Source organism: Equus przewalskii, chromosome 9 (genome assembly GCF_037783145.1).
Source record: "Equus przewalskii isolate Varuska chromosome 9, EquPr2, whole genome shotgun sequence".
NCBI lineage: Eukaryota > Metazoa > Chordata > Mammalia > Perissodactyla > Equidae > Equus > Equus przewalskii.
This window is the reverse complement of record NC_091839.1, coordinates 8,299,518-8,320,789: the sequence shown is the minus strand read 5'-3', so window position 1 is coordinate 8,320,789 and position 21,272 is coordinate 8,299,518. Positions and strand designations below refer to the sequence as shown.

Here is a 21,272-nt window from a genome sequence, read left to right as displayed (position 1 = left end):
TGAGCTAACATCCACTGCCAATCCTCCTCTCTTTGCTGAGAAAGATTGGCCCTGAGCTAACATGCATGCCCAGCTTCCTCTATTTTAAATGTGGGATGCCTGCCACAGCATGGCTTGATAAGTAGTGCGTAGGTCTGTGCTGGGGATCCAAACCGCGAACCCTGGGCTGCCGAAGTGGAGTGCATGAACTTGTCCGCTATGCCACCAGGCTGGCCTCTCCATCTTTCTTTTTGAGTTAGATTTGCGTTTAAATATGTTCAGCATCACTGGTTTTCCTGAAATTTTCTCTATTGTCTCTTTTGTGGCTGAAATATGTCCTCTAGTAGTTCAGAAATAACTCATGTGAATAATGTCCCTAAGTTCTTGCATCATAAAACTCTGTATATCCTTTATACTTGAAGAACAGACAGCTTGGCTACATATAAAATCTTTGATTCCCTCATTTATTTTTCCACATGTATGTTGGAGGGGCTATCTCATCATTTGGGGCACTGAATTTAGCAGTGAAGAAGTCTAGTGACAACTGAATTTCCTTTTTCTTATAGGTGGCTTGATATTTTTATCTTGATTCTTTATGGTTTTTTTGTGGTTTTTTTGAGGAAGATTAGCTGAGCTAACATCTGCAGCCAGTCCTCCTCTTTTTGCTGAGGAAGGCTGGCCCTGAGCTAACATCCATGCCCATCTTCCTCTACTTTATGTGTGGGACGCTTACCACAGTACGGCTTGTCATGCAATGCCGTGTCCGCACCCGGGATCCAAACCCCCAGGCCACCGAAGCGGAACATGCGCACTTAACCACTGCACCCCCAGGCTGGCTCCCCTTCATGGGTTTTGTTCTAATAATATTATTAGGAAATGTTTTGGTACTGATAATTTTGAGTCATTTCCACCTGCAATATGTGTGTCTTTTCATTATGTATATTCATACTTTATTTCAGGAGACAACCCAGATGTCCATTACTGGATGAATGGGAAAAGAAAATGTGTCTGTGCATACACTGAAGTATTATTCAGCCATAGAAAGGAATGAAATACCAACACATGCTTCAACTTGAATGAACCTTGAAAACATTATGCTAAATCAAAGAAACCAGTCACAATAAGTCCACATGGTATATGATTCCATTCATAGGAATATCCAGAACAGGGAAATCTATTGAGACAGGAAGTAGATGAGTGGTTTCTTAGGACTGGGGAAAATGGGCAGAGAGGCCGTGGTGGGGTTTGAGAACACAGGGAGCGATAGCTAAAAGACTCAGGATTTCTTTTTGAGATGATGAAAATATTCTAAAATTGATTTGTGATGGTTGCACATATCTGAATTTGCTAAAAAAAAAAACCCCATTGCATTGTTCACTTTAAATGGGTTAATTGTATAGTATGTGAATATATCTCAGTAAAGCTGTTTTTGTTTTAGAAAAAAAAAAAAAAGAAGAATACAGCCTATGTGTTTTGCCATCTTGAATCCCCCTGACATCTCCCTGCCTCCTTTTACTCCCTCCCCCATCAATTGCCTCCTTTGCGTTCCTGCTCGCAGAAACTCCCATTCAGGCTGTGATACTCCTCATGGGAATGAACATTTCTCATTTTTCTTTGCAGCGTCTCTATAGCTACCAACATAGTTTCTGTTCTTTCATTTGAGTTTGGCCACATTTCCAAATAATTTCGAGTGTGTCATTTTCTCTGTTTCCTAGTGGTTAGGACTTAATTTTATTTTTCTTGTTTCTATGTACATGGTTTCCAAGAGAAGAAATGTCAGGTTTAGAACCAGTTCTTCCCTAAAACTATATAATAGTCACTCTCAAGTCCTTTTTAATTCCCAAGACAGAGTATATTTCAGTCCACAGTTTGTTCTCCAGCTGTTCACTCATCTTCGAAAGCACTTCAAGTCCTGTTACGTGACTGAAGTTCTCTGTCTCCTGGGCCAAATTTGTACTACACGCTTTACGTGAAATTTTCATGAACCTCCCCCCATTGAGTATATCAATCTTTCCTCTACCTTCCCACACCAACTTTGTTGTATCTCTAATGAGAAGCATTTTTCAACCTTTAAAAATGCAGATTACTTCTGAGATGAGGCCCAAACTCCATAGCCTAGTTTTTGGGGATTTTCATGATGTGATCCCTACTATGTACACCTTCGTCTGCCGTTGGTCTCTCCTCCCACTCTGTATTCCTTGAATGAACAAAGATATCTGTGCTTGATTTTGACATGTTTCCTCTGCCTGAAAACCCCTCTGCTTTTCCCGTCTTCTCTGGTGAGCCCCTCAAGACTCAGCTGAAGCACGTCTCCCAGAGGAGGCCTTCCCTTACCGGCTGGCTAGTTTGGCTTGAGCTCCTTTGAGCTGCTGGACTCTTCTACATCCGTGATAACCTTTATCTCCTACTGTATTGTAATGGCTTCTTTACTTTTCTGACTGAGTTCCTTGAGGGCAGATCCTGCAACATATTTATCTGCATCCCCAGTGCCGAGCACAAAGCCAGATTCCAGAGGCTTCAGTATGTTTTTTAATAAAAAACAGTTTGCTTTGTAAAACTGTTTACTCACCCGATCTCAACCTTCCTTCCGTCTTTGAATTCCTTTCATGGCAAAGCCACTGTGCTGCTCATTGTTGATAAAATACAGGAGACAAAGCATAGTCCACCAGGCCCAATTCATCTTCACTCAATATGAGGAATCCTGGAATCCAGAAGTGAGATCCAGTGTTGAAAATCAACAAGCTTTGGGTTCAGCAAACCTGTACTACTTCCTAATAGTAAATTTGAGCCAGGGACCAGTTCCCTAATCTTTTGAATGTGGATGATAACTGACTTTCACAGATGGCTTAAAGATGAAGGTTAATGTAGATATGAGTTGATCATTGATGAATCTGAGGGAAGAGAAAATGGAGATTTATAATGCTACTCTTATCTGCTTTTATATGTTTAATATTTTCCATATTTCTAATTTTTTAAAAATTATACATACACACACATAAAATTCCGAGAACATACTACTACTCAGTCGGTATTTTTTGTTGTTACCCTAGAGTGGGAATAAATTATCAGAACCATATTCACCCTTTCCTCCAAGGCTTTACACCGAAAAAGGAGGCTTGTAAGGATGATGCAAGAAAACAGAAAGAAACCAGAGAGGGCTGGGCCTGGAGGTTAATGGGAATTGACAGTGCAGCTGGGCCAAATACTGTGCGCACAGGTGTGTTTATGCTCCGGAAAAGACTGCTAGGCTGTGTGAACAGTCATCTCACTGGATGACTAGTGAATCTGGTCAGGGTTATTTTGGCCTCACAATTGCCTTTAGTTTTGCGGTGTGGATGTTTTGGACGAAAATGTGTCAGTAGTTTTTATATACTTTGTTGGACATAGAGGAGGTGAAAAGCCACTGTCAGGAGAAGTACGCAGGACGGCCCTGGGCAAATGCACTGGACTCCCGGATTGCAGAGTTCCTTTGTTCTTGGGGTTCCCTTGGGGATGTCTAACTTGGGGTCCATATTGTTGAAGGGGATATTCAGGGCAAGTCAGAATGGCCTTGTCTCATATCCTGACTATCCTGAGCCGTGTCATGATTTGGCATACCTGGGTAGACATCCTGCAGTATTTGAGGCTTTTGGGTTTTGGATGGGGCCAGGACGTTTGCAGACTCCCTCTGACCTTCCTTCAAGGAAGAAAATGGCATTCTTAGTCCGTGTGAAAGCTCTGAGGAAAGCCTGACCTCTCCTGATTTCTTCCCTCTAGCTCTGCTTTCTCAGGGCTCTGCTTCACCAGGAGAGGAATCCAGAAGACTGATCGACTCTTGGAATTTTAAGTCATGGCCCACGTGAGTTGGAATTGCCTCTCCAAAAATATAACCATTTATATCACGTCATGTGAATATTTTTACTCCTCATCCTTAAACGGCTTACCGGAGTCACTGTCAGTGTGTTAAGTGATAGTTGTGAAACTGTGCAGTGCCTTCCCTACGTGTCCCGCTTCTTTCCAACATGGCATTGAGTACCCCCTGTGTCCTGATACTTTGACAGAGCGCTCAATGAGGAGAAATACATTCTCTTAAAGGAGATAGTAGAGACTTTCTTTTCAAAACTGTTGCTTAACAAGTTGGAACTGAGTGGCTAAAATGGACACACTGCGTGGGAGAGTTTTTGTCTACTCTAGAGAATGGGATGTTTCAATTAGGAAAGATGGGAGTTGGTGTTGGTTGGTATTTATTTTAGTATGTAGCACTTTGTCGTGCTTTTAGATTGAGGATATGACAGGAGGTTGAGTTCAGAGAGGTCTGAGATCTTGCTGGGAAATCAGTGAGAGATTAATATCATTAACAAGACATGTACTGATTGTCAGCTACTTAGCTGAGAGCCTAGAGATTTTATACATTAGCCACAGAAAATTCAACTAACAGTAGCTTAAGGAAAAAAAAAATTCTTCTCACATAATAAATCTAGAGTTAGTCATTTCCGGGCTGGTGTAGCCTCTCAGTGGTGTCGACAAAGAACTCACACGATGGCTGTCAGTCTTGGCCGCCATCCTGTGTTCTTGTTACTTGTTACTGGAAAGTCCTAAGGATGTTGTGACTGAGCAATAGATGGTAAGAGCGTATAGGCACTTGGCTTCAGTCACACTAATTTCCATGTCATTTCCCCCCATAGCAGACAGCCAACTCCAGCTTTCGCTCAGTGTGGATACCACTCAAGCAGTGCCCTTTTCTGCCTTTCCCCTTCCATCTAAAGGCTGTCTCTTAATTTCACCACTGATGCCTGGGTTTGCCGTTTCAGCAGTTGGTGGCGCTCAGGGATGTGGCTGTAGACTTCTCTCAGGAGGAGTGGGAGTGCCTGGACTCGGAACAGAAGGATTTGTACAGAGATGTGATGTTGGAAAACTACAGCAACCTGGTCTCACTCGGTAGGATTCAGAATTTGACCCCAGAAATTCCTGCTTTCTGTGTTGTGAATTTTTGGATTATCCTTCACCTGTCTAGGGGAATTTCTGTCCTCTTTCTGGGAAAATGGTTTGTGCTTTGTAAATTTGGCAGGAGTCATCATCATCACAAACCTCCACCTTCTCCATCCTTTAGAAATCCTTTATGCCTTTTTCTTGCCTTCCTGTAATTGTCTCTCTTCCTTAATAACCAACGGACTGGATGCACATTTGGAACCCTTACCACATGGTCATTTCCTGTTTCTTGTCTTCTGATCAGGACTTTGCATCTATCAGCCAGATGTGTTCTCTTTACTGAAGAAGGGGAAAGAGCCCTGGATGGTTTCGAAGGATAAAACAACAGGATCTTGCTCAGGTGAGTGAGGGCTCAGCAGGCACACGGAGGCCATCATTGCAGATAACAGCCCAGCTGTTTAGTGAGGCAGCAACATCTCTGAAATATTCATCTAGAATCTCTACCTCAAAGGCCTAAAGCCTGTGGATAAAGCCCTGAAACCTAGAGACAAAGTAACCTTTTCAGGAGCCAGCCCAGTGACGCAGCGGTTAAGTGCGCATGTCCCGCTTTGGCAGCCCAGGGGTTCGCCAGTTCGGATTCCGGGTGTGGACATGGTACCACTTGGCAAGCCATGCTGTGGTAGGCATCCCACGTATAAAGTAGAGGAAGATGGGCACGAATGTTAGCTCAGGACCAGTCTTCCTCAGCAAAAAGAGGAGGATTGGCAGCGGATGTTAGCTTAGGGTGAATCTTTCTCAAAAAAAAAAAAGTAACCTTTTCAACATGAATTTCCAAATGAACCTTCAAATACCACTGCCTTTCAGTGTTCTCATTTTTCCTTCATGTTATGAAAAGGTAAGTGTCATTCTTTTTCTCCAGTGGTCACTTTATCTGTGGTTTGGGTCAAGTTTCTTCTCATCTCTCTGGGGTTTTTTCATTTAGATATTTGTAAAGTTCTTCACTCCCTAAAAAAAAATTTTTTTTAGGAAGATTAGCCCTGAGCTAACATCCGCTACCAATCCTCTTTTTGCTGAGGAAGATTGCCCTTGGGCTAACATCCGTGCCCATCCTCCTCTATTTTATATGTGGGACACCTGCCACAGTGTGGCTTGATACACAGCACATAGGTCTGCACCCAGGATCCAAACTGGCAAACCCCAGGCTGCGGAGAGGCGGAAAATGCGAACTTAACCACTGCGCCACCGGGCCAGCCCTAAAAAAACATTTTTGAACCTGTTTTTCATTTGACCTACTATCTCTTGAGCTTTTCTTATTTTGCCTAGTTGCTCCTTGCTTCTGCATTTCCTGCACTCATTAATTTAATCTTCTAAAGTTTATTGATTTTCTAATTTCATTTTAGTTTAAGAGTGGTTAACGGAGAGTATATAATTTATCAAGAAACTTTGTCTTCTTCTCTGTGACTAGAACATGTCCATAAATCTCTGCAAAATAGGCTCTACATTAAGAGAAGTCTTAATAGGCTGTTTAGTTGAAAATCAAGATAATAACTGAAAATAGTTTCTCGCTACAGTGAAGAGGAAATGACAGAAGAGAGGTTAGAGTTAATGGAGGGCAACGAGGCGAGTGCAGTGTCATAAAAGGCAAGTCCTGGCTGTCAAGAGGAAGCAAGGATGGTAATTGATGAATTTCCTATTTTGAGCAGGATCAGATTGCAATAACGTACTCTTGGAGCTTCCTTCTTCTTTGAAATATCAAGGGAAGAGAATAAATGTTATTTCTCTACTGGAATCATGTTTTTGAATTTCAGAAACTGTGTTTATATTAAAAAAATTTTTTTCTGAACTATTGATACATGCAACAACTTTAATAAATCTGAAGGATAGTATGCTGAATGAAAAATCCCAATCTCAAAAGGTCACATACTATAGGAATCCATTTCTACAACTTTCCGGAAATCACAGAATTAAAGATATTGGAAACATATTAGTGGTTGCCAGGGTTAGGGGTGGGCAGCGGGGAGCAGTGGTGGTGGGTATGACTATAAAGGGGTAGCATCTTTGTGACGGTGGACTGTTTTTGTATGTTGATTGTGGTAATGGTTACAGGAATCCACGTATATGATGAAATGACCTATAACTGTACACGTGCATTGTGTCAATGTCAAGTTCATGGTTTTGATATTGTACTACAACTATGTAAGATGTATTCACTGGGCAAAACTGGGTAAAGGGTCCATAGGACTCTGGACTATATCTGTACAACTTCTTGGGAATCTATAATTATTTCAGAATAAAGCTTTTAAAACTTACTCTCTCTCACACAGTATACACAATTTTATGTCATATTTTTATTTCCTAAACACTCCCATGTACCTTTTTTTTTTTTGGTCTATTTTCATGTATTACTGTTGTATATTAAGGTTGTTCTGCATTTCTTGTCGCTGGAGTTGCCACTCTTGGTACATGTCAGTTATTCATGGGGTTTTTTTTAATGTTGGATGATTATTGTGTCTCAAATATGAGATTCCCTGGCCAAAGGGTGTAAAGCTAGAAGACCATGTGCCCAACTAATTAAGATTAATTGATTAGTCATTCAAAAAGTTATTTTAAATCATACAAAATTATATGAATATCTTAAACAACCTGTAAGTGTTTATTTACAGCTCATAACTGTTTCACCCATATTTCAATATAGGGCCAGGGCGTGTTCTCCCTGATTGGAGTTCTGCCTGTTCTTTCTTGTGTTAACCATGCCAGTACTTCATTCTCCTAATTTCCTGGTTCTCTTTTGTTAAGGGCAATGAGAATTTAAGCAGTCTTACTGTAGAATCTCTATTTTTTTACAATCTTTATGTTTGACTCTACTAAAATAAAATTTGTAGCCTTCTTGAATGAGTTTTTCTAGAACATTCAACTTTCATAAAAACAACCAACCTTTCTCTCATATTTCTTTACTTAATGTTGTTAAAATATGTAATTAAAGTATCAAGAACAAATGGTATAAACAAGTTTGGAAACACAGCTGATTCATGGTAAGCACGTGGGCATCCTAGAGGCAGCTCCTACTTGAGTGCATTTCTGTATCGTGGGCACTAATAGTTACATTTTCTGATGGGTTGGAGGGCATTGGTTCATGAGAGGTCAGAGACAATATCACTTTCAATGTAGCCTCACTGCAAATGGGTTATTTTTAATTAAACCCTTCTAATAACTTAAGAGGATAAGGCTATTGATTTCTAGTGAGGACAGATATTTCCCCTGAGTTTGTTTACTGATTTACTGCTTGTGTTTATTTGATAAATGTCTGCTCTGTGCTTGATCTATCCTTATCACTTGTTGACTTAATACTTGTATTTTTAGTGTGAATGGGCATTCATATAAAGAAAACACAAATACGCTAAAGCTGAATTAGAGTGTTCAATAAAGTTAGATAGTTAGATCAAGGATATTTCTCTTTATTTTCTTTAGGACTTTAGTTTTCTTTTATTTTGGTGCTGCAATTTTTACTTTACAACTTAAAATGTAGTTGAAGAACAATAAACTGCATATATTTGAAATATTCAATTTTATCTATTTTACATATGTATACATCTATGAAATAATCCCTCTAATCAGGACAATAAACACTTTAGTCATTGCCACATTTCCTCGTGCCCCTTTGCTATCCATCCCTCCTTCCACCCCCATCTCTAAGTAATCACTAAACTGCTTTCTGTAACTCTAGTTCATGTGTTCTAAAATTTTATATAAATTGAATTAGACAATCTATACTCTTATTTTGGCCTTGTTTCTTTTGCTGGCATGATTTGGAGATTCATGTATGTCGTTGTGTGTGTCAATAGTTTATTTCTCTGTAGTATTCCATTTATGTAGTATTCCATTTATGACCATACTATAATTTATTTATTCATTCATCTGTTTATAGACTTTGTTTTGAAATTTCTCAGCTATTATCTTTTCAAATATTGCTGCTTCTCCCATCCTTCCTCTTTCCTCCCTTTAAGCCTCCACTTACATTGATGTTTAGCCTTCTAACTGAATCTTCTATGTCATAATGCTTCTCTTGTAACTTTTGCAACCTCTTTCTTTTGGAATTTTTCTTTTAGACATATATTGGTTTCTTGTTCTTTGCTGAAATGATCAGTTTTGTTTTTTAGCTTCTTGAGCATAGTTATTTTTAAGCTCTGTCTCATAACTCTAACATCTAGAGTCCTTATAGATGTATTTCTACTATCTGTTGTTTCCATAGTTTTTGTGTTCATTTTGTCTGGTTATTTCATTCATTTTGTGCCAGACACTGTTTGCAAAATAGTAAAACTAATACCTAGGATATCTTCCTTTATGGTGGATTTCTGTTCGCTTCTACCAGGTGCCTGAAGGTATTAGCCTTTTGGTTGATGTCTCAATCCATCTCTCTCCTCATTCACTGAGATGGTTTGAAACTGAGCTGTAGTTCCTGTCTAGTCTACCTCTGTTTTGTCTGTGTTCCTAGGTTGTGGTTTTTCACTTATAACTCAATATGAGGAATGTTTAGGACTCCGCATGTAGACAGAACCGGGATACCAATCTCTTATCACCTTAGCCCTGAGAAGATGACATAAGTCCTCTCAGTCTCTAAGCCAAATGCTAGTACCAGTACAGTTTGAATAGTAGAAACTGGCAAAGCCCTTCAGTATATTCAAATAGTAGCAGTCATAGTATTTTCTTATTTTGTTCTTCTAAAATATTTTACTAATAAGTTTGGTATCCCATGGAGATTTGGTAAAGATGTTTAAGTTTTCTTCAATAAGTTTCGAAGATTTTTTTTTTTTTTTTTGCCATTTATGTCTTTAATTTACTGGTCATTTAGGTTTGTATATGGTATAAAGAAGAGATGTAATTTTTCCCCATATAGCTATAATGAAACAGCACTTGTGAAATAATGTGTCTTTTTCCTTCTGTCGCAATCTAAGTTTCCATAAAAACTCTCTTCTGGGGCCGGCCCGGTGGTGCAGCGGTTAAGTTCGCACGTCCCGCTTCGGCGGCCTGGGATTTGCCGGTTTGCATCCCGGGTGCAGACATGGCACCGCTTGGCACGCCATGCTGTGGTAGGCGTCCCACATATAAAGTAGAGGAAGATGTGCACGGATGTTAGCTCGGGGCCAGTCTTCCTCAGCAAAAAGAGGAGGATTGGCGGCAGATGTTAGCTCAGGGCTGATCTTCCTTGAAAAAAAAAAACACCTCTCTTCTGTTTCTGGGTCCTTGATTGTCTTCCACAGGGTTATACCTAGATATTTGCATTTGACCAGAGATATTTGGAAATTCTGGGCAGAGCTGAGGACCCACTTGTGGGTTTTTTTAAAAAATAAATTTAAAATTAGTCAGCACCACTTCATTTTTTCCAGGTTTGTTCACCTGTCTAGTTCAGGCCCAGGATAAGCAGCAAGTGGGGTTTCACCAAGATGGGGTGTAACAAGAGTCATAGTTAAGGACCTGGAATCTAAACAGTGAGAAAAATAAGAAGGTTACAGAGAGTGAAAATGTGTCATTATTTCTAGCTTTCATGTTTGTCGTGTGTGTTGGAGGCCCGTAGCTGGTGTATTAAATTAAGAACATGCAGATTATGACCTGCTAAATGAGGAGGCACAAGCCACTCACACAAGTTGGGCTAGTAGTTCCCTCAGCATCTGAGCTCCCACTTTGGGGAAGTGAAAACCCTGGGGCCCTTTTGATTGAAGGCACAGTTTTAACATGCTCACACAAAGGAAGTAAAGTCGCAAGATTTATTAGTTAAAGATTCCAGAACTGGTGGGGTAGGGGACATGCAGTGAGCCTGGGGAAGGGCAGTCCTCCATCCCAGGTCACAAGCAAGCAGGAGATGGAGAGCAGGGTAGCAAGAACCTATTACTTATAAAGTGGTTGGGGCAGAGGTCACTCACTTTTTGTGGACTCAACTCTAAGTGGTGGTTTTGTAAGGTGCCCCGGGAAAAGCAAAGTGGGACCTTCTAGTGGGCATCCTGAGCTCAGGTCCTTATATAAAGGTCCAGACTCCGGGTGTGAGCCGGGTCTTCATACCGGAAAAGGTGCAGGCAGCAACTCAAAATAGCTGTTTTCTCATCACATGCTGTCGTCTGGGGAATTTATTTTAATGTCTTTGATTTATATTCCTCCAGTATTTTTTCCATTTATCCTAAACTACTTGTCTGCAATATTTAGCACAATAATAATTACTACTTTCTGAGTAGTAGGTTATGTGCGAGATACCGTTAAACCAGTTCCAATGTCCAGTTCCCCACATTCCCCAATTTTTCTTCTCTAATCATCATCTTCATCATTGTCTGCTAGTTGTTCAGCGATTCTGTCAGTCATTTTATAGAAATAGTATATTATCCTAGTCCTCTCAATAAACCTCTTGAAAGAGATATTATTATCCCTATTTATCATATGGAAAAATAAGAGCTCAGTCAAGCTCAGGAATTTTCTCATGACCTAAAGATGATTTTAGTAAACAGAACTGAGCCCTGAACCTGTGGTCTGTCATCTTTCCAATATGTCCACTACTGCTTATATGTTGTACTTGAACTACCTTCCGACTCATTCAGTACTTGTGTGGTTCCCACCTCTGTCCTCCCAAGAAAAATGTACAGCACAACCATATGACAGTTTCATTGAATTATAAAGCACATAGCAAAAGTGAGTCACAGAGGAGTCCTGCTTATTCCAGCTCATGCCAGATTCTTCTCCCTTGGCAGATTTCTCAAACTATTTTCCTATTTGAACTGTCACCCATAATTAGGCAGTGAGATGTGTTACATTGTCATCACTTGATTAAATGATCCTATGTGTGCTTCTTGGTCCCTGGTTTTTGTAATATTATCCTTTATCCCATCCTAAATTCTCCCCTGTTCATTTTTTTGGTCTTGTAGTATATTTTTTACATAATTTTTTTTTAACGCCTAACATGTGATAAGCTTGACTATATCATACTGAAGGAAACAGTCTTAAGTCTTTAAATTGGTATTCCATGAATGGGGTGGTACCTAAACAATCGTTTTTTTCAATTGAACTCTTCAGATGAATTTGACCAAAACAAAACTTTATATATCTAACCACCTGCTTCAACTTTTATTCCTTTTAATTTCTATTTATTTCTTGCCCACTTTTCATATTGCCCAGAACTTGAGAATTTTTTAAGCTATTCACTTCTTGGGTGCTTTATTTATTTCTTATATCTACATTGGCAGTTTTATGGCTTTTTGGACAGTAAAACAGTATGAACTTATCTTCTTATCTTTCAGATGTGCAGTCCAGGTATCAGACCGAGAAGTTATCACAAAAAAATGGCGTTTTTGAGAGAGAATTATCTTCATGGGAAATAACGGAAATGTGTAAAAACCACAGCCTGGAATGTTTATGTTTTAGAGGTGATTTGGAAAGCAAAGGTCAGTTTGAAACACAGCAGGAAAATCAAGAAGAATGTTTTAAGCAGGTTATATTCACCTATGAAAAAATGTCCACTTTTAACCAGGACACAGCTTTTAATCTACAACAGAGACCTAATACAGAAAAGAAACTGAATGAAGTTAAAGGGTGTGAGAAAGCCTGTTGTTCTGGCTCAGATTGTACTCAACACCAGTTAATTCACACTGGTGAGAAATTTTGTGAAGATAAGGAGTGTGAGAAAACCTTTCTTCCTGACTCAGAACTCACTCCATGTCAGACAATTCACACTGCTAAGAAAGTATATGAATGTAAAGAATGTGGGAAGGCTTTTAGTTTGCGTTCAAGTCTTACTGGTCATAGGAGAATTCATACTGGTGAAAAACCTTTTAAATGTAAGGAATGTGGAAAGGCCTTTAGATTTCATTCACAACTTAGTGTCCATAAGCGTATTCATACTGGTGAAAAATCTTATGAATGTAAGGAATGTGGGAAGGCCTTTAGTTGTGGCTCAGACCTTACTCGACATCAGAGAATTCATACTGGTGAAAAGCCCTATGAATGTAAGGAATGTAAGAAGGCCTTTAGTCAGCGATCACATCTTACTAAACATCAGAGAATTCACACTGGTGAAAAACCTTATGAATGTAAGGAGTGTGGGAAAGCTTTTACTCGTGGCTCACACCTAACTCAACATCAGAGAATTCATACTGGTGAGAAATCTCATGAATGTAAGGAATGTGGAAAAGCCTTTATTCGTGGTTCAAATCTTGCTCAACATCAGAATGTTCATGTTGGTAGGAAACCCTATGAATGTGAGAAATGTGGGAAAGCCTATATCTGGAGTTCACACCTTGCTCGACATCAGCGAATTCATACTGGTAGGAAACCTTATGAATGTAAGCAATGTGGGAAGACTTTTATTTGGGCTTCATATCTTGCTCAACATGAGAAAATTCATAATGAGAGGAAACTCTATGAATGTATGGAATGTGGGAAAACCTTTCTCCATGGCTCAGAGTTTAATCGACATCAGAAAATTCATACTGGTGAGAGAAACTATGAATGTAAGGAATGTGGAAAGACCTTTTTTCGTGGTTCAGAACTTAATCGGCATCAGAAAATCCATACGGGAAAGAGACCATATGAATGTGAAGAATGTGGAAAAGCCTTTCTCTGGGGTTCACAACTTACTCGTCATCAGAGAATACATACTGGTGAGGAACCTTATGTATGTAAAGAATGTGGAAAGTCTTTTATCTGGGGTTCACAGCTTACACGACATAGGAAAATTCATACTGATGCAGAACCCTATGAGTGTAAGGAAAGTGGCCAGATCTTTAGTCACTATTCATATTTTACTGAAGAGAAAATTCACAATGGTGAGAATCTCTATCAATGGAAAGACTATGGGAACACCTTTAGTCATGACTCAGACTTTGCCCGACACCAGAATATTTACACTTTCAAGAAATCCTATGAATATAATGAGTTTGAGACAGCATTTTCTCCCAGCCCTAACTTTATTTCACTCTTGTGAAATCTTATGGTACAAAAATGTAGGAAAGGCTTTGTTCATGACTCCTTAATTGATGTCAGTTAATTCCTTCTTTTGAAAAACCCCAGAAGTGTAGGTAATATTAGGAAACCCTTTGACATAGCACACAACACACTGAACAGCAGAGAATTCATAATGCAATCTATGTTAATACAGGAAGATATTTATGGATTGGTTGTCAGTTATATATGGAATATAAGGGTAAAACCCTACAAATGAGATGATAGTGTGAATTCCTTTTGAATCTTTCTCAAAACATTTTGACATCATTGATATTATGCTGCATAGAATTTAAATCTAACTCAAATGGGAAATCTTCCATCACTACTTAAACCTTGTTGCAACCATAAAATCACACCAAAGGTGAATTTGTGTTATGTAAATTAATCTGCAAAAGACTTCAGTTTTGTCATACAACTTATTTAGTGTGTCTTAGTTTCAACACATCTTATCTCTGTATTTTTTGAAAGGTAACTTAAATCTGTATGTGTTTGCTTACTAGTTAGATTATAAGGGTTAAATGAGTTTGAGGATTCAGATGACTTTATGACTGTCATTCATATTAGTATTAGACCATATCTATGAGAGGAAGACCTTAAGAGTATAATGATTATAAACAAATAGGCCATTTGTATGTGTGACTTATTGAACAGCAGAATGTTAATTCTGAAGAAAACACAGTAAAATAGAATTAAGGGAAGGAAACTGTGAATCAGTATCGATTTCATTGGCTGCATCAAAAAATTTATACTGTAGGGGCTGGCCCCGTGGTGTAGTGGTTAAGTTCGCATGCTCCACTTCGGCAGCCTGGGGTTCGCCAGTTCACATCCCAGGTGCGGACATGGCACCACTCATCAAGCCATGCTGTGGCAGACGTCTCACATATAAAATAGAGGAAGGTGGACACAGATGTTAGCTCAGGGCCAACCTTCCTCAGAAAAAAGAGGACGATTGGCGACGGATGTTAGCTCAGGGCTAATCGTCCTCAAAAAAAAAAAAAAAAGAACTTTATATTGTAAAAGAAAGCCTTATGGTTTTAGTAAAATTAGGGTTGAGTGTTCAGCATTTTTTTTAAGAAAGGCATTTGGAAGTGATTTGTCTCTAACAGATTTCCAAAGCCAAATGTCATATCCATTTTATCAACACAATTAAAATTTAGCAATCAGAAAATAGCAAAATGAATTCTAACTTCTTGGAAATTTACCACTACATATATAAACAATTCTCAGATTAATGGGCAAATGAAAAATGAAATTACAGGCTATTTAGATGTGAATGATAATGAGACTCCTGTATATCAAATCCTGTGAATGTGACCATCGCACTTCTCAATGGAAATTGCTCTGTATAAAACCAAGCAGATAGAGGGCCATTTATTTCTTGTCACCACTGTATCTCCAACACTTAGGACAGTGCCTGTCATATTGTGGGTTCCAAATATTTGTCAGATTAAATAATGATTTCTCAAACAAGCTAGAATAAGAGCAAGTTGATGCAAAGACTTAATTAAAATAAAGCAAAAATCATGGAATAAAGAACAATACAGAAAGGCTTTTTTTTTTAAATTGAGGTAACTGGTTTGTTTGAAGGTTTTTTATTTTACATCAAAATGTTTCTTTGAAGAAAACTGTTATTTACTAGACTTTGGCAATGCCTCCACATTATGATAAGAAAGGAGAAATATGATATACCTATATCTCTAGAGGATTTTTTAATGGTCATGTAAATATATGTAAACTTTATTAGACATAATTTTTAAATATAGAGAGTATGGTTTATTTTCTGGGAAAGTATTATTTTAAATGATTAAATTTGGAGAATCATTAAAAAGGGCCGAAAAATTTTAACAGTTGGAAAAAAATATTTAAAAATCATGTAGGACCAGATAATTGTACAGACTACCCCATGAAGGAGCAGAAAATCCTATGGAAAAATTGCCGGCTCGCGCTAAAAGACTAATTCTGATAACAAAGTCAGATATGGAGTAGCCCTGGAACAACAAATTCCAGAATAATTTCACTCATGAGTGAGCATGAAAAAAACTAATACAATGGTCAAATGACATTTACCCAGAATGTTTAAGCTCTGATCTAGTTGGGTGGTAATTCTGTAGTTTAGACATAACAGCAAGATTTCAATGATGAAAATGTACCTTATCAGTTCTGTATTTAATCAGTTTATTCTACGTGCATTTTCTTAGTACCTTTTAGTATTATATGAATTAAGGAATGGTGAGTATATGTACATATACCCAGCACATTTACAAGCCAGTTTTTTAACGGTAGTTAAACAGTATTAGGAAACAGTAGTTCCCTCCCAAATTACTGTCTTCTATGGAATTTCACAACTCTTGTCGGGAAAATGAATTTTTTTTGTTACATCTCTTTATTATAATAAATAAACCATTTTACTTCATGCTGATTAGATTTTATTTAAGGTGACAAGCACACTAAGAAAAATAACATTTAGAGTTTCCGGACATCCGTATACAGACAAGTATGGGACATTCCCTTTTCCTTGGCCCAGACGCCTTGTTGAGTTTAGTGTTAGTAGGCATATCTGCTGTTCCTGTCTCCTTCATGGTGAATTTCTGGATCTCCTTGAACGCCTGAGGTGCATGCTTCTTGAACTCTTACTCCATTGATACATTTGTCGTTGTTGATAATGTCTTCTCTGGTCTACAATGTAGATGACAGAATGGCCGTTAGTTTTTCCGTAACCACCTTTCTTTGCAGAAGCCATTCTGCTAGAACTATTTTGGGAAAGAACTTTTTAATAATTAGTGTTAGTACAGCTGGATAAAATTTAGGGGGCAAAATTAGATTCACTCCTGGCAGTGTAAAGCAGGATAAATTCTCAACAAATGAAGAGATGTAAATATTTAAAAAGAGAGAGAGAAAAAACTTTACAGGTACTACAAGAAAACATGGGTGAATTCCTTTATAACCTTAGAATAGAGACATCAATAACTATGACTGAAAAATCCAGTAGAAATAAGGAGAAAGAAATAAGTTGTTTTAGGACTAAAGCAGTATTAACATAGATAAAGGAAAATGACAAAATTAGAGATATTTACAACTATATCACAGACTAATATCCTTAAAGAGTCTAAAAATTGAAATGAGAATGCAAGTTACCCTACACTCAGATACCACTTCATACCAATGAGATGGGCAAAAATCTAAAACTGTATTAAAATACTCTATTGGCAAGACTGGACAAATAGAGACTCTCACATTGCTGATGAAAATACAAAATAGTACGACTCATATAGGAGGGAATTAAGTAGTGTCCCTGTGTAATTTTGTATGCGTATACCATAAGACCCAGCACCCTTGCTTCTATCCCGAAGATGCACTGGTAAAATTACAAAATATGATATGCACAAAGGAGTTTTTTAAGACACGACTTGTAAATGCAGCAGACTGAAAACAACCCAGATATACAGCAATAGACCGGCTGAGTTAACTATCATCTGTATGTACTGTTGAGTATTGTGCAGCTGTATACTTCTATGGAGCAACCTTCAGAGTATGTGAAATGAAAAATAGGTAAGTGCATAATAATATGTATATTATGCTAATATTTGTAAAAGAAAGGGAAGAATACTATATATGCCTGTACTTTCAAAAAGAAAGATCAAAATGAAGAAACAACAATTGGAAGAGGGCAAGGATGGAAGTTGGTTGTCTTTGGTTATACCTTGTTTTATATTTTGACTTTGGATCCATGTAGATATTTTACATGTTAGCTTTTATAAAGAAAATTAAAGGGAAAAATAGCAACCCTAAATATCAAAACCAGTGATTTGATTCTATATCAGCTTATAGCATAACAACATAAATCATAATAACTTCAAATGATGTTAAAATACTTTAACTTAGGAGAGCTATATCTCAAGGCCAGAGAAATACAAAGAAATCTAAGCTGTCTTTACTACTCATTTGTTAATGGTAATATTTGTTTTATTTTAGGTGAGTCCAAAATTAAATACATAACTTCATGAGGAATTCAATTTTTGCAAGAGAAAACATACAAAAATGAAGCAAAATGCCATAATCTTTTATTTGAATTGAAAATATGTATTTCCTACCTCTGTCCACAGAAGGGGTTTAAAAGCGTTAATCATGATATAGAAGCAGTGAGCACCCCATGTATCCAAAATGTGGTCCCCAAATTCCATTTTCTATTAAAAGAAGTAAGGGCTTCTTGGAGAAATGGCGTATGACAGGTCAAGGGTAGTAGATGTGTATGTGATTATCCTGAAACATCTTATTGTGCCTAAAAGCAAGAAAGCTATCAAAGACTATAAGATTATGTCAACCTGGAGGAACTGACCAAAGAGGATAATTTGAGCATCAAAAAAATATTGAAATGCACTGAAACAGTGATTGTAGGTAAAACTTACTAAATTCAAAATGAAAAAAAAAGCAATGATAGAACCCTTTATGGAGCTTGCCAGAGTACTAGCTCATTCTGAAAATTTGATAAGGGATAGAAGCAAGCATTTATCGTGATTTTTCTTTACAAGCTATAATCAAATAGTTGGTGAGAGGAAATTTGTTATAAGAGAATTAGCTAATATATTCAGAAAGAATGACAGACTTAGAAAATTACATTTGGCAACCTTTAATAAAATTATGGAATTGGCAGTAATCCCTAGTAGACGGTGATTGGGAATTTGAAAAGGGAGTGAGCAGGTTGATAACACCTGAACTTGCTGGCCAATCTTAGCAAAGCTAAATTGGAACAATCTGGTATTCACATGCCTCCTAATGTGATGCCATAGGAAGTACAAAATACTGCCTACGATATTTTCCCCAACATATTGAACCTTCATCCAATTTAGCTTCCAGATTTAACTAGCAGTTTATAGGAAATAAGGTGAATTTAAAAACCTTTAGGTGGTATGGTAAAGATAGAATTGGCCAAATCAGGATATGGAAAATCTTACAGGACAAATAACCAAGTTTCTTCAATAAATAATGGCATGGCGGGGAGGGAGGAGAAAGGGAAACTGCTGTAGTTCAAAAGAGACTAGGAAACATATCAACCAAATTCAAAGTGTGAAATGTTTTAGGGTCCAGATTTGAACAAATAAGAAAAGTCATGAAAAATTGAACATGGTTTTGGTATTAGATATTAAATAATTTTGTTAATTTGGTTGAATGGGATAAAGAAAGTGCAGTTATTTCAAATGAAAATATTTGCCAGATATATTAGAGTGTTTGTGGTGAAATGATATGACTTGCATTTAGGCACCCCAGAAAAAATTAGGGGATGAAGGAAAGGTGAAAAATAATGGCAAAGTGTAATGAGTTGTTTATACTGTTTTCTCAGTGCATGTTTTAAGTTTTCTATAATTTAAAAAAATATTTTAAATAGCCATCGTCTCCCAAAAGGGAAATGCAAAATCACTACTGGTAGTCATTTCTCTTCTTAGTCACATTTCCACTCTAGTTTGCTCTGACCTACAGCATACATTTTATCCTTAATCTCCATCAAGAGACCTTATATAAATCAGGATCAAGAAAGACTGAGAGGGAGGAAGATTATGTACACAAACACATGCGTACATACATTAGGGAAGAAAGAATGTAGAGCAACTATAGTTCTCCTTTTTGCAAGTCTTGAGACTAATTGGTATTTAATACTTCCTTCAGATACTTATTTTATGTTCCCTTTGCCAACAGCATCTCTGTATTCCCTACCTCCCTTTTTTTGTCCAATATTTTTTTATGAAACTTTCAAACATACAGAAAAGCTGAAAGAATATTACAGTAAACCCCGTATGTCCACTACCTAGACTCTACCATTAACATTTGACTACACTTTCAGCTGGTAGTTCTAGTTGGGTTGACACAAAGCTTCATTCCTGAAGGGTCTGAGCTATTATTCATCCTGTCTCTTTGGAGTTGCTGTTGTAATCCATTAATTCTTACCAGTGGGGATGGAAACACTAAAGACACCTCAGAGGATTCCTCTGGGTTCCAAACATACTCCTTCCTGCCTGCATTTTGACAATCAGGATGATTTTCTGTGGATGTCACTTTGATACTTTTCCTTTGCCTGTTTGTCAGTGGCATAAAAAGCCACAAATGGCAAAATGGCAGATATGGTCGTTGGAGTCATTCTGTCCCCTCATGGAAGCTTTCTTCCCTTGGAACTAAGAATTTAAAAATAGCAAAGCCTAAACTTATAGGAATGGAAAGCAAAATATTAGTGGTTGGGTGTGAAAGCTTGCTACTGGGCCCAGTGAGATGTAATAACGGGAGGACACACTCCATTCTTTGTTTTCCAGACCTATCTATTCTGAGTTTGGGTTTTTTTATTTTTTATTTTTATGTTTTGAGAAACAGCAACGTACTAAACAGTACTCCAACCTAAACAAGGCGTTTTCTCCTCTGGCTCCATAAAGCCTACAATTTCTTATTCTACCATTCTACTGAGACAGACTACTTTTGGTCGATGGGATCCACGGTAAAACAAGTAAATCTCGTCGGTGTGTGGCCATTACCTTATTTTGCTTTAAAATTACTCACTTAGAAGCACCATTATATAGGATTATAATGACGGTGACTAAGACATTCAGTAAGTCCCTCAATGGTGGTTAGTAATGGCAAATCCTTAGTTAATTGTCTGTTTCTCCTCTACCCCCATATGGCCAACATACCCCCCTCCATTAAGAGAGTTCCATTGTAGTCAATGTATTAATCAGAAGGGTGACTGGTCTTTCCAGAGAAAGATAACATCAGGTTTCTATTTAGCTTTTGCCGGTTTGGCATTCAGCAGTGGCAGTCTCCAGGTTAGCTTTGCTGAAAGAAAGATAATGTTGGTCCTAAGTATAACCTGCATCCCTGCCACTCATTAAAACTGAGTGGTAGAGGAGCTGAGAAAAAAGTTGGCATCCTGTCTACTTGTTTATTTACAGTCTTCTCCAAAATGGATGCGTTTTGGTGAGCATTCGCATAGGACACAAATAGCTTCATACTCTGTGCTTATGAAGAGATAAAATGTTGTAGGAGTCTATTTAAGGCTAGGCTAGTATAACATGCTCAGTTTTGTTTATCGTTAGTCAACCGATCATATTGCCCATGGGGTTTGTGGGAGAGGTAGCAATGGAATAGATGCCATGAGAGTCTGAGCCTATTACTTGTGAAACTATTTGTACCTTCAAGAATTGATGTGGGTTTCTACCACCCATCTACCAGATGTCTTGAAAGATCAAATAACACCCAGTTCATGATGAATAATTCAACATGTATGGTCATGTATTGTCCCATGGTCAGCCAGGCGGTCTCTCCTAGGGTCCAGAAGCAAGGCAGAAGCTGTTTAATAAGGTAAGAGTAAGCCTGTGGAAGAGGTCTTGTGTTTGCTTTAAAATTGTAGGGTTATTCTCTTGATTCTC

The 21,272-nt window shown here is 38.0% G+C and overlaps 1 protein-coding gene and 1 long non-coding RNA gene across 3 annotated transcripts in view; one reads left to right on the top strand and one right to left on the bottom strand.

Annotated features, from left to right (window-relative positions):
• Positions 1-16,279, top strand: part of ZNF790 (zinc finger protein 790) — a 24,928-nt gene extending 8,649 nt beyond the window's left edge. Inside the window, exons 2-5 of one of the 2 annotated variants that reach the window (XM_008531444.2) lie at positions 3,736-3,817; positions 4,773-4,896; positions 5,192-5,287; positions 12,165-16,279. In XM_008531444.2, coding sequence (XP_008529666.1) covers positions 3,809-3,817; positions 4,773-4,896; positions 5,192-5,287; positions 12,165-13,846 — 1,911 coding nt within the window. In that variant the 5' untranslated portion in view covers positions 3,736-3,808 and the 3' untranslated portion in view covers positions 13,847-16,279. Of the gene's footprint in view, positions 1-3,735; positions 3,818-4,769; positions 4,897-5,191; positions 5,288-12,164 lie in introns of both variants that reach the window. The other variant, XM_070557519.1, reaches the window with a different exon arrangement.
• LOC139073477 (uncharacterized) lies at positions 16,270-21,272 on the bottom strand. Its single transcript, XR_011522255.1, has 2 exons — positions 21,036-21,272; positions 16,270-16,542 (listed from the first exon to the last, which is right to left on the bottom strand). It is a non-coding gene; the product is annotated as an uncharacterized lncRNA (long non-coding RNA).